Raw genomic sequence first — 12,657 nt, 5'->3', positions numbered from 1 at the left:
CAGGATTTCCTTCTAAGGCTGAATGATATACTGCTGTGAATCTTAAATGTATTCTTTACAACAGCAATTCTAAAATCTAAAGACCATCTTGTACTCCTTCGTTACCTTTTCTTTATAGGTGAAAATGTTCAGAAACAAACAACAACGAGAACAAATATCTACCTTTCAGCAGGAAAAGAGTTCACAGAACCTTGTTAAGGCAAAAAAGAGAGACCAGTTAAAGCTTAGTAAATTGTTTGAATAGTTCATCTAATACTTTGTCTCTATTTAAGACAAATGTTCAATGTCCTCTCTCTTCTGAAGTGAGCGCTGTGGCCCAACAAGTCTTATGGAATTGTCTAATTGAAGATCCATCAACAGTTCTTCGACATTTTCTGGAAAAACTGACCATCAGCAATAGACAAGTAAATTCCTCTTTCTTTAGAGTATAGCCGTGTAGCTATGTGTGTGAACACTGTTGAAAGCAGACAATGGGCTTCATAGCGCTGTGTAGAGAACATCAATGTCTGACACATAGCAAATAAGTGCTTTAGGTAATGATGATGATGAACAGTACTAAAATTTGCTGTTTTCTTTCAAATTGGTCCTTTGATTAATGTCTCCATATGTGTTTGGTACAAGAGTGGTGATGACCCTAAGATACTGAAAGATATTCAGTCTTGTAGACAAAGATTAAATTCAACTTAGTGTTCTTAGTGATGGGTACATTCTGATTGCTTCTGTGATACAGGTAGGATTATTAGAATATGTTGAAACTGTGCGTTTCTTTAAAAAAAAATAATTTAGCAGGCCACCTGTAAGAAGATTATGCCAAATAAAAGTAGTTTTCTGAGCAATGGCAAAATACTCTGATTTTTAAAAAGTATTTGTTCATTTCTGTGTTATGGTCCTGTTGGTGGGAAGGTTAAGTTTAGTTTCTGAAAGGTAAGGTTAATTACAGACATCTCTGTCTATCTTCTCTCGACCTAGCTTTATCTCTTCACCTCAAAACCTAGGAAGCAGACCCGTGAAGTTCATTACACCTCATTTAGGTCTGCCTTGCATTTCCATCACACTTGGAAGTCACAACAAATAGAGTTGACTAAATGTACAGCTTTCCTGTGATTTGCCTATGACCTGTAGACACAGTCTAAATTTTTACTAAAAAAACCAAAAACTTGTCTACTGCTCAGTGATTTCATAGTTTAGCTCCTAAGAGAAGGTATTACAGTTGGTTTAAATACTGTTTAATAAGTATCACCTATACTGTATGAAAATGCTGGACATAGTGGAAAGCAACATGAGGGAGAAGGAAGAGCTTCCCTCACTTTTTAAGAAGTTAATTTTATTTCCTGCAGCATGGCAGCAGAATGAGATGTGGAAATTCTCTTCTTCTTTCAGGATGAGTTAATGTACATGCTGCGCAAACTTCTCTTAAATATCGGAGACTTTCCTGCCCAGACGTCTCACATCCTCTTCAACTACTTGGTGAGTTTTGCCTCCAATAAGATAAAAATGTTCATTTCCAGTTAGGAAGCAGCAACATGAGAAAAAAAAAAAAAGGTCTAGGGAATTTTTTTTTTCAATAAGATCCCATTAATGATATGGCTGAAGGTAGATCATGATCAGTTAAATTCACCAACTGTATGGGGAAGCCCCTGCTGCCACACTACGTGGCACGTGGTGGGCACTCGATAAATGTCAGTTTCATCTCTGTCTTCCTTTGGCATCATACAACTTGCTTATGTTAGTTCTTAATTTTGGTTTTCTGTTAAGAAAACTTATATGTCATTTTAGTGACATATTTTTTCCTATCTCACTTTTAAAATACACACACACACACACACACACACACACACACACACACACGTATACACAGAGAGGCAAATGTTGCCCTAGATGGAAAGTATTTGTGAGTGTATCTTTCCATAGCAACTATCTTTGCTTTCAACCATCCAAACAGCTCCTTTCTGAACCCTCCAGAATGTACCAGTTTCTTTAGGATCTCCTCCTTACACCCTGAAAGAATATGCAGTTTGGGGATGATTAGTCTGATGTGTCTTCTTTGAAATTGCACGTTAATCCAGACAAATGGCCAAGTGAATGTCTGTGTGGGGAGAACTTCTTTCTCCCTTACTATTGTTAGTCTTCTAGCAGGTCGGGAAAGAGGACAAGTATCCACATGCATCTGTAGCAGAATGCAAAACTTGACACTACAGCTCTTATGTGCAGAGAAAATTTGTAATCCCTTTCTCTCATCTCTGACTGATTTGGTTTTCCTCCCAAGTGCCCACCAGCTGGTTGACAAGGGAAAGAATATAAATAAGTGTCCAATCCAGTTTGAAGTTCAGACTGATAAAAACATATAAATAGTAACTCTGGATCGTGTTCAGTCTCTCTTGGCTAAAAATATTTAGTCTCTAGAAATCCTCCTCCTTTCCAGCTTCTTTCATCTTTAAACACTGTGTGGGGTTGGAGAGAAAAAAAAAAAAGATCTTTGTTGTTGGAAGGTGGAGGAGGGACAGTAAAATATCCTCCAGACTGAGAAGGCACTTTGAGATGGAAAAATGAAGCAAGCCACTTTATACTGTTCATACAGAATTGTGTTCAGAGTAATTTACTGACAGGGAAGATGGGGGCAGACACCGATCCAAGTGCTAGGCAGCTATTTTCTGCCAAGTCCAGACCCAGACCCTTAATCCACAGCTTTTATAGAGCTAGGGCATTGTGGTGAAGTGAAAGGGTAGTTATCTGAAGTGGTGCCACCTGTGTGCTAGAAGGAAGCTCAGAACAAGCCTTCCAGCATTCTGCTCAGGGCATACACTAACCTCCAAGGGGCCCAGGACACATAGTCCCAGGGGAAGTCACGACATGGACATGAATGAGATGGTCAAAATCGGAGTCAGTGCTGTCAGCACTCCTACATTTGGTGAACGTTCTATTTCTTGTTCAATATTTGCTCTGGCTTCCTCCTTTGTGAGACAATGTTCTTCATCTGGTTAGTTGCTAGATGCCTGGCTGGTGGAAGCGAAAGCCCATGGCTGCTATGACTTTGGGAATCTATGGGCTGCCAGGGGTACTTGCTGGCAAACAACATCACCTCAGCTCCTGCTGGTGCTAAACAGCCCTCTAGGTTCTGGTTGTGTGTCCCTTATGGCTCCAGCTTAGGAAGACCCCTGACTAAAGCATTAGGCTCAGTGACACCAGTCTATGGCAATTCATTCCAGAAAGCTCTCCAGCCAAAATTTCTACTTCTTGGTCCTGTCTACCCCACACAGAACCCAAAGGTAGGTTATCAAAGGCAAATGTCAGGGCCTTCCCCAGTTTAATTATGTGCCCTGCCATGTTTATGTGGCATCCTGGTTGATATCGAAAGGCCCGGAAGTGAACTTCTGTCAGAGACCCTAACGGAGATTGGAGGCAAAAGCCCCTTCAGTGTGTCAGCCCATTCCCTCAGGTCACTAGCGTAGGGGAGATGCTTACCTGGCCCATCACTCTCCATCATCCTGCAGCCCTGGGATAAGAAGCTGGACATTTCATTTCCTTTCCTCCATACTCTTCCCTGTCAGCCTTAATGGAAGATATAGGTCCTCTCAACTCGGTGATTGACAAGCTAATAGAAAAAAGAGCTGGTGGGACACCTGGGTGGCTCAGCGGTTGAGCTTCCCCTTTGGCTCAGAGGGTGATCCCAGGGTCCCGAGATCAAGTCCCACATTGGGCTCCCTGCATGGAGCCTGCTTCTCCCGCTGCCTATATATCTGCCTCTCTCTCTGTGTCTCTCATGGATAAACAAATAAAATCTTAAAAAAAAAAAAAAAAGAGCTGGCAACAATTTGGTTTTGCTGTACAACCCTGTTTTACAACATAAATATAAATTCCTATTTTCACATTTCTCTCTAAGCCCTAATCTTTCCTCAAATCCCAAGTACATGGATGCCTTGAATGGACTAGAAAAGGAGTCAGAATGGCAAAACAGTGAAGGGCAGAGTCCTTTTTAAACCATTACCCTTATTGTATATTTCTTTTTTTTCTAATGACTCTTAAGGATACATAAAGAGGGCATGTTGGGACCACTGACCCATCTTTTCTAATCTTGTTTGGGACTGTTGAACTTTGTCCCAGTGATCTTCACCCTGGGGTTTGAGCACATCTAGGGGTATGTGAAAACTTTTAAAAGGGTTGGGTACTCAGATAATTTTAAGGCAATAAATCTTCAAATCCTCAACTTAACAAATATGCCCTAACACTTATGCACTATGCCTGCCATCTCAAACATCATTCCTCTACTGTCCACAAGGAAACCCCACTCTGACCAGCTCAGATATCACCAGATTCAGTTGACAGACATGTAAGACAAAGAGTCTGATGTCCTGCGTGAGTTTTAAGGAAGCCTCATTTCTGATGGATCAAGGCACTTTAAACCCATAGGACTTACCACTTTTTCCTGTCTTTGATAGATTTCTACTAGAGATGAGGGTTGACCCTCAGGAGGGTGGTTAACCTTCAGAACCACCAAAGCAGATTAGGTTAGTGACACCATAGGCTGATTCTTTCAATAGAACTAGAAAGTTTTCTAGGATTAAGAAATTTTTCAAGAACAAATAGATAAGGCCATGGGCAAGGAAAGCTTTCACATTACTTCTTTATGATTTTGTTGTGCACACTTGAATAAGTAGTAAAAATTTCTTTAATCAAATTCATTGAAATACACATTCTAATTATAGTCAATCTGCCTTTTACGTCAATGTAGAGAATGTTTAACATATTCTCCTATTAACAACAAAAATTCCCTCAGGATGAGACATTTTAAATGTCAACTTAAATATGTTCAAAAGGACACTGAGGCTTTCAAGATTGTAGGGGACACAAACAAAAATCTGTTAAGTTCACCAGTTTTGCCAAGCAGAGTATTCATTGGTTCAGACTATTATATGTAACCCAATCTGCAATTACTGTTTCAGCAAACATCATGTTGAGATTAATTTGGGGTGGCCTCAGCCCCTGAGCTACCAAGTCTCTTGAAGCCTGGAAAAACAATCTTCTGTTTTCTTAACAAATCACCATTTCGATGATACACAAAACATAACCTCCTCTGGTTGGTTTTCCAGTTTCTCTCTTGCTTACTGCTATTGAAAGTATTAGAGGAACCGTTGAATGGAGAATATGAAGGCACAAAAGAATATTTAATTAAGGAAAGAAAAGCCAAGGAAATGAGAATGTTTGCTCAGGATTATTGTGGCTTTGTAACCTCCTCCTGTTCTTTTAGGTGGGATTAATCATGTACTTTGTGCGGACCCCCTGCGAGTGGGGGATGGATGCCATTTCAGCCACTCTGACTTTCCTATGGGAGGTGGTGGGTTATGTAGAGGGCCTCTTCTTCAAGGATCTCAAGCAGACCATGAAGAAGGAGCAGTGTGAGGTGAAGCTCCTGGTGACCGCATCCATGCCAGGTAATCCACTACTGCTTTTGGATGATATAACTTTTCTCTTTGTCTAAGAATGTAAATAAGCCTTTTAAAGACCAACCTGCCTCTTTCATTCATGAGAAAATTTTCAGAGACCTGACCCTGGTGTTGAGGGCTTCAAAGAATTTGTGTTTCATACAATCTGAAGAAATACAATAGATCCTTTAAAAGTCAGTGATTGCCACATGAAAGGGGAGACATCAGAACTGATCCACGTGAATTAGTCCTTGAAGAGCTGCCAAGGTTGAAGATTTATTTAAGTCTATCGCAGAGGGCCAGCTGAACGGGGAGCCTTCTTGAATGAATGTTTGGCACTGCAAGGGGAATAATACTGTTTGCATGGCATGGACCCCAGATCTTTGTAAACTCAATGAGAGATGGCTTTATGAAAAATTGGAAAAGGGACAAGCAGGAAAAATGGAGAGAGAACAACAAAAGAACATGAAGTGTGATGTAAACTCTAGCTGTGGTTCCTTTTCACTTCTGAGAGCTTGCTTTCCTTTAAGATGGAAATTCGGCCGAGTCTTTATCCTGGTGCAGTGACTGAGAAAATATGAGATGATCCATGTATTAAAATAAAGAGAAATGCAAAATTATATAAAGATGAAAACGCAGGGTATGGCAGTGTAGAGGCCTACATTAAAATCATGTTACTGCCATTTATTATTTGTACAGTTAGTATTAGCTATGAAAAAGTACATCATTTTTTTAAGCTTTCTTTTTTCATGGGCAAAACAAGGACGTGATTCACACTGCACAATTATGAGTAGTCAGTGCATTTAGGTAGATAAAATACTTGCTGTCCTACCTGAATCATAGCAAGCGTTCTGTAAGTGGAAGTTGTGTATTTATATATTCAATAGGTTATCCAACAAAGTGAGCGGTTTTTATTATAGCAAAGCAATTCTTGTTGTCGTTCTTAGACTGAGAAACGGCTCATTAAAAATCAAGGTATATCATAATGTTCACAAGGACTTATAATTAATGAATGAAGTCGAATAAGTACTAACTCCCTAGCCAAGCAGAATCCTGAAACTATAAATTTAACTTGCGTTCCAGGTCCTTGTCATGATTTTGCTGATATTTGTTTATATTTTCTTAACCATCACTGCATGATTATTTCTTTAAAATACAGGGATAGATTACTTGTTGCAATGCTTAAGGTTTGAATTCTGACTTTTCTACTAAATAAATGTGTCTCTAAGTTACTTTACAAGTTCTTACTTCTAAGAGTCCGTTTTCTTCATTTTCCCATTTGTAGAATGAAAAATAATAATAACCCTACCATAAGGTTGCTGTGAGACTTAACAATGATTATGCATGTAAAATACATGTAAAAGTATTGGGAACTCCATAAATGGCAGTTTATTGTTATTTAATTGGTAAAAAATATTAAAAACATGCATTTTAACTATAAAAAAGTGATATTAGTACAATACACAATTCCCTTTAAGTACTCACTAAGAGTAACCATCATAACAAGAAAAACATCAGCCTATCGATCATATTTTCATTTTTTGTGCCTTAAATAAAAGTTTCCCTAGAGTGGAGTTATGATTTGTTTGGCTTCTCTAGGTACCAAAACCTTGGTAGTTCATGGACAGAATGAGTGTGATATCCCAACCCAGTTACCAGTCCATGAAGACACTCAGTTCGAAGCCCTGCTAAAGGTAGGAATGGCTTTCAACAGAAATGATTTTTTAATGCACAATGTCTATGGCCATCTCACTGATCATACCATTTAGAATTAAATGGTATTTTCCTATCTTCAAATCAATATGTGCATTGATTCACCTCTTGTAGAATTTGCTCCACTATTGAATACTTTCCTGTTTTCTTGTATCATCTCCCCCACACCTACCAACATTTTAGCTCTGCATTGAGGTAGGCAAATGCATGCAGGTTCTCTCTTAGCTGAAGCAGCAGCCTGATACCATAGTGTGTACCAACTCCTCTTGGAATGCCGTTGATTCCTGCTTAGGAGCTCCCTGGTATGACTTGGGGATAGTTCTGGAGGTGCCCTGGGATTACACACTGAGGGAGCTAGGGCAGGTCTCTGTCAGCTGATGATCCTGCCAGGGACTCTTCTGGCACCTAGTTGCTCAGTGTATAGTCTGACTTCCACCAACAGAAATGAGTGGAGAAGCAGAAAATATATACCTTAGAATAAAACAGGTGAATCAAGAAAGTATCTTTAATGGTTATGGTGGTTGTGCACGTCGGAAGAAAGGCAATCCATAGTTACACGTGCCTATAAGGTTTTTAAGGTAAACTAATAAGTGAAGTACTACTACATCTATCTGGATTCCAAACTTTTGGTAATCTGATTTCCTGGAACACAGCTCCAGGCCCAGACGTAAGCAGGAAAGGCCTCTGAAAAATTCAGTTTTACCAAACGTGTATATCTTATTTCAGTACCAAGTGCCTCCTTCAACCCTCACCCAGATATCTCCAGAGAATTTCTAAGGCCTAATGAAGCAAATGTCAACAACCACCACTTTTCCCTGCTCACACTGAATGCTATAGAGGCAGGAAGGCAGAATAAATCCAAACCCTGGTTCTACCACAACCAGCATGACCTAAATGGAACATGTCCTCTCTAGGCTCAGATTCTTTTTTACCAGTACTGGGGTCCTAGTGCAGGTTGTACAAGTTATCTACTTGGAAGGCATTGAACTTTGAATACAGTATGTAATAATTCTTCAGTGTCTTGTAACCTGTGTTATTTTTAATGATATTCCTAACATGCTTTCTTCCCGACATTGAGACCAGTAGATGCCACTGTGCCTCCACAGTTCACTCCTCAGTCTGAATTTATAATTGTACATTTTTTAGCACTTTGAGAGCAGATGGCTTATATTACATTACCAGTCTTTATTATATCATTCTTTGGGCAACTGTGTATCCAAACCCAGTGCATAGCTGTTATCTATATAGATACTACAAAAAGTATATGATATATAATCCTTATAAGCTGCTACCTTGTTTTTATGATATTTGTATCTTCCAGCTTACTACCTGGCACATAATATGTTCTCCATAAACATTTATTGACACTTATTGTTTTTGTTCTAGGAGTGTCTGGAGTTTTTTAATATCCCAGAATCTCAGTCAACCCATTATTTTCTCATGGATAAAAGATGGAATCTTATCCACTACAATAAGGTGAGACTGGGCAGTGACAAGCTCATGCTGAGTTGTGTTGGAAACTTATCATGCCTTTCCTGAATGTTGCTGTCACTCAAGGAGGCATTGTTGTTCAGAGGTTAGGAGTGTGGCCACTTAGGTGACACCACCTTACTGTCAGTGTAGCTTTGGACTCGCCACTGTACCTTTGTACCCTTCGTTTCCCTTGTCCGTAAAATGAAGAGGATAATAGTATCTACTATAAGTAGCAATAATTAAAGGAGATAAGGCAAGCAAAGCACTCATTACTATTACATCCTGATGAAAAAGTAAGTTGCCCATATAATAATTATGTGCGTCTATTTGGAATTTTAGTGTCCTTGTTGTTCCTCTTTTTATTGTGTTGAGCATGACCACGGTGACCTGACTTAATGACCAAAGGGCATCTCAAAAAGATCATTGACCTCATTTGACAATGATGACCTTCTTCTATTATTATCATTATTAAATTGCTTTTGGCTCCTTTGCTCCTGATATAGCAGCCTAGTGTTTAGAAAGGGTGCTAAGGCTAGGTGGTTTGATGCTTTCTTGAGGAGGCAGCTTACCTTCCCTGGGATTTTATAGAATTGGAGAGCATAAAGTGATAAAACATTTGAAAATATATAAATTTCATTTGACATTTGGGTAAAAAGGAGATGAGAGTAAAAGTTTAATCATCTGAACTCTTTTCTTTGTGTAACCCCACCTCAGACCTATGTTCGGGATATTTATCCTTTCCGGAGGTCAGTATCTCCACAGCTGAACCTTGTACACATGCATCCGGAGAAAGGACAGGAGCTCATTCAGAAACAGGTGCCTAACCACTTCTGTTTAATTATATGGTTTTGTCAAATCATTGGGATAGATGATCACTGAGTGTGTTGCCAACCCTGAGATTCTTATTCTGATATGGTCCTTTCTAGAGAGAGTGGTTGAATAGGCCCTTGGTCAATAGTTCTCCAAAACAGTGTGTTAATTTTCATAAATTGGATCATAATGCAAAGATATTAAGGAACACTCACTTGGATTAATGTTATGACAAATTGTTGGGCATAAACACTAGAAATCTTCACATTTGTTTACCTACTGGTTTCCAGGTTTTTTTCATATGTTTGTAAAACAGGATTGGAAGTACACATAATGTAGCTATTAGAAGGTTGCCACAGAGGTTTACACTGGTTGGGGAGAATAAAATACAAGGGACCAATGTATTATGCCTGGAAAAACACTGAACTAGGTGCAAAGACTTGGACACAGTCCTAGCTCTGCCACTGACTGGTTACCTGACGATAGGCATGTTACTAACTTCCCTTAAAACAGGAGGAGATATAATCAAGCAGTTGTACTTACATTTAAGATTGAGGAACGGAATAAGGAAACTCATTATTTTGTATACAAAATATAGCTATAATTTATGACTCTAATAATGGTACAGTTTTAATATGATCTCTGTGTTACATTCATTTATTTTTTAAGATTATTTATTTATTTGTTTGAATGAGATAGCACACAAGCATGCAAGCATGGGGAGGGGCAGAGGGGGAGGGAGAGAATCAAGAAGACTCCATGTCAAACATAGAGGCCAGTGGGGGGCTCAATCCCACAACCCTGAGATCATGACCTGAGCCCAAACCAAGAATCAGATGCTTAATCAACTCAGCCACCCAGGTGCCCCTATTTTTTTTAAAGATTTTATTTATTTATTCATGAGAGACACAGAGAGAGGCAGAGACACAGGCAGAGGGAGAAGCAGGCTCCATACAGGAAGCCTGATGTGGGACTTGATCCCGGGACTCCAGGATCACGCCCTGGGCCTAAGGCAGGTGCTAAACCACTGAGCCACCCAGGGATCCCCAGGTGCCCCTATTTTTAATAAAATATCTGAAAAAGAATTTCAGGATAATTTATCATTTTGGTTTCTTTGCACATATCAAGAAGGTTAATTTAGCATCAAACTATTCAAAAATACCCTTATGAAATGAGAATGGCATAGAATTAGACCACTTAAGTAATTAAAAGCATAGTTAGCATTAACTACCTAAATTACGTTTGAAAGAAGGAAAATAATGCAAGTGTTACAATGTGTGAGGTGTCCGGTCTTAAGTATACATAACTATAAGGTCTTAAGTATATATAATTCCTAAAATAATTGCCTCCAAATTATCCCAGCCCCTGATTTTGGCAGCAAAAGACTTAAAACCATAATCAACAATAGCACTTCACTAGTATGTTGTTTTTTTTTAAGTTTACGAACATATTTTTAAAAAATTGCATAAAATGGAGCTCTTGTTCTATGCACACTCCCAAGTTGGAAGCTTAAGATTTCTCAGTTCTGCAGGGAGATAGAAATATGCAAGCCTGTGGTTCTGGCCCTGGAATTACCTCCACAGCTTCCCACTGCTAATGGACCTCCTCCTCCCACCCCCTGCTCACCAATCGTCAACAGGAAAGGAACAAAGAGAATCCTGTCCATGCCATTCAGGTCCCATCAGCTCTTGTCTCAAGATAGGTTCTTCCTGGATCCCATTTCAGCCTTTTTTTTTTTTTTTAAGAAAAACCCAGAACAGCTTAAGGCATCAGTGGAAATGGGAGAGGTCCTTGGAACCAACTGACTGGCTCCTGTGGGAAAAGGTCTTCCATGTTATGACATCCAAACAAATGGGCTCTATTGAATATGGAACCATTCCTGACAATGCTTGCATTGTGCTCCTCCAGCCTGCAAGAGCAGGAGGACACAGGAAGTGAGAGTCAATCAAGCGTTGTTTGCTCCTTCTGTGTGGCAAAGGAAAAAAGAAAACATTTCTCCCTTAATTCAACACCCTCCCCCCCTTAATTTTGTATCAGTCCCATTTGCCATTAAAGATTTTACTTCAATTTCTTTGCTCCTCTTAATTTCAGAGTTGCTAATTCTACTTTTCCTCTGCTCCTGCTTTTCTTTGCTGCTAGGTGTTCTCTCGGAAGCTGGAGGAAGTCGGGCGGGTTTTGTTTCTCATCTCCCTGACGCAGAAGATCCCCACAGCCCACAAACAGTCCCACGTCTCCATGCTCCAGGAAGACCTCCTCCGACTACCCTCCTTCCCCCGAAGTGCTATTGACGCTGAATTTTCACTCTTCAGTGATCCACAAGGTGTCAAGTAAAAAAAAAAAGTCATTTCTTTTCTTGGGCTTCCTATGCCCTCGTTTTGTGCCCCGCTGGAGAGCATCTTAACCCGCACACCGTTCTCTAAGCAGGTGCTTCTCAGCCCTGCGTGCATCAGGATCACCTGCAGCACTTGATAAAACACAGGTTGCTGGGCTCCACCCTCCTGAGTTTCTGATTCAGTAGCTCCGGAATGGAGCCCACCGGGAACTGGAATTTGAGCAAGTTCCCAAGTGATGCTGATGCTGCTCTTGCAGGGATCAAACTGAGACCACTGCTCTGAATGAGTCAGAAGCAGCTGAAGGAAGTCGTGTGGTATTAGGGGAGTCCTTGACTAGGTGAAGAACAGGTGTTCATATGAAGTTCAGGAGGCAAAACTCATCTACAGGCATCAGGACAGTGGTTGCTTCTGGGTTGTGGGGTGAATTTCCTGTAAAGGGGCTGAGGGACCTTCCTGAGGTGGTGAAAATGGTCTACGTGTTGATTGGTGCGTTGGTTACTGGACTGTGTATTTTTGTCAAAACTCACCGAACTCCGCATTTGAGATCAGTTCATGGTTTACTCTATCTCAGTCACACCTGAATCTAGATAGAGACAGCCAGAAAGAGGCTCACTTTGAAACCTTGCCCTGTTGATTAATTATTAATTTGGGATATTTAGTTAGCTTCTGATGTTCAATGTCTTCTTCACCCAGAAGCTCAGGGCAGATAGAAAGAGCTCTAGTCTGTCCAGGAGTTAAAAGATCTAGAACCAGTCCCAGCCCTGCTATTTTTCTTTCTGTGTTTTTTTTTAATATTATTTATTCATGAGAGTTACAGGGAGAGAGAGATATAGGCAGAGGAAGAAGCAGGCTCCCTGAAAGGAGCCCAATGTGGGACTTGATCCCAGAACCCCAGGATCACGCCCTGA

General features: G+C 40.1%; 1 protein-coding gene across 50 annotated transcripts in view; it reads left to right on the top strand.

The window, feature by feature from the left end:
* Positions 1 to 12,657, top strand: part of UNC80 (unc-80 homolog, NALCN channel complex subunit) — a 216,077-nt gene that overhangs the window by 151,691 nt on the left and 51,729 nt on the right. For all 50 annotated transcript variants that reach the window (XM_072743068.1, XM_072743067.1, XM_072743044.1 and 47 more), the window contains 7 exons: positions 304 to 404; positions 1,381 to 1,467; positions 5,246 to 5,429; positions 7,020 to 7,114; positions 8,520 to 8,609; positions 9,321 to 9,422; positions 11,556 to 11,736. In XM_072743068.1, the coding sequence (XP_072599169.1) occupies positions 304 to 404; positions 1,381 to 1,467; positions 5,246 to 5,429; positions 7,020 to 7,114; positions 8,520 to 8,609; positions 9,321 to 9,422; positions 11,556 to 11,736 (840 nt within the window). The remainder of the gene's footprint in view (positions 1 to 303; positions 405 to 1,380; positions 1,468 to 5,245; positions 5,430 to 7,019; positions 7,115 to 8,519; positions 8,610 to 9,320; positions 9,423 to 11,555; positions 11,737 to 12,657) is intronic.

Source organism: Vulpes vulpes, chromosome 16 (genome assembly GCF_048418805.1).
Source record: "Vulpes vulpes isolate BD-2025 chromosome 16, VulVul3, whole genome shotgun sequence".
NCBI classification, from domain to species: Eukaryota; Metazoa; Chordata; class Mammalia; order Carnivora; family Canidae; genus Vulpes; species Vulpes vulpes.
This window is presented reverse-complemented; position numbering and strand designations above follow the sequence as displayed.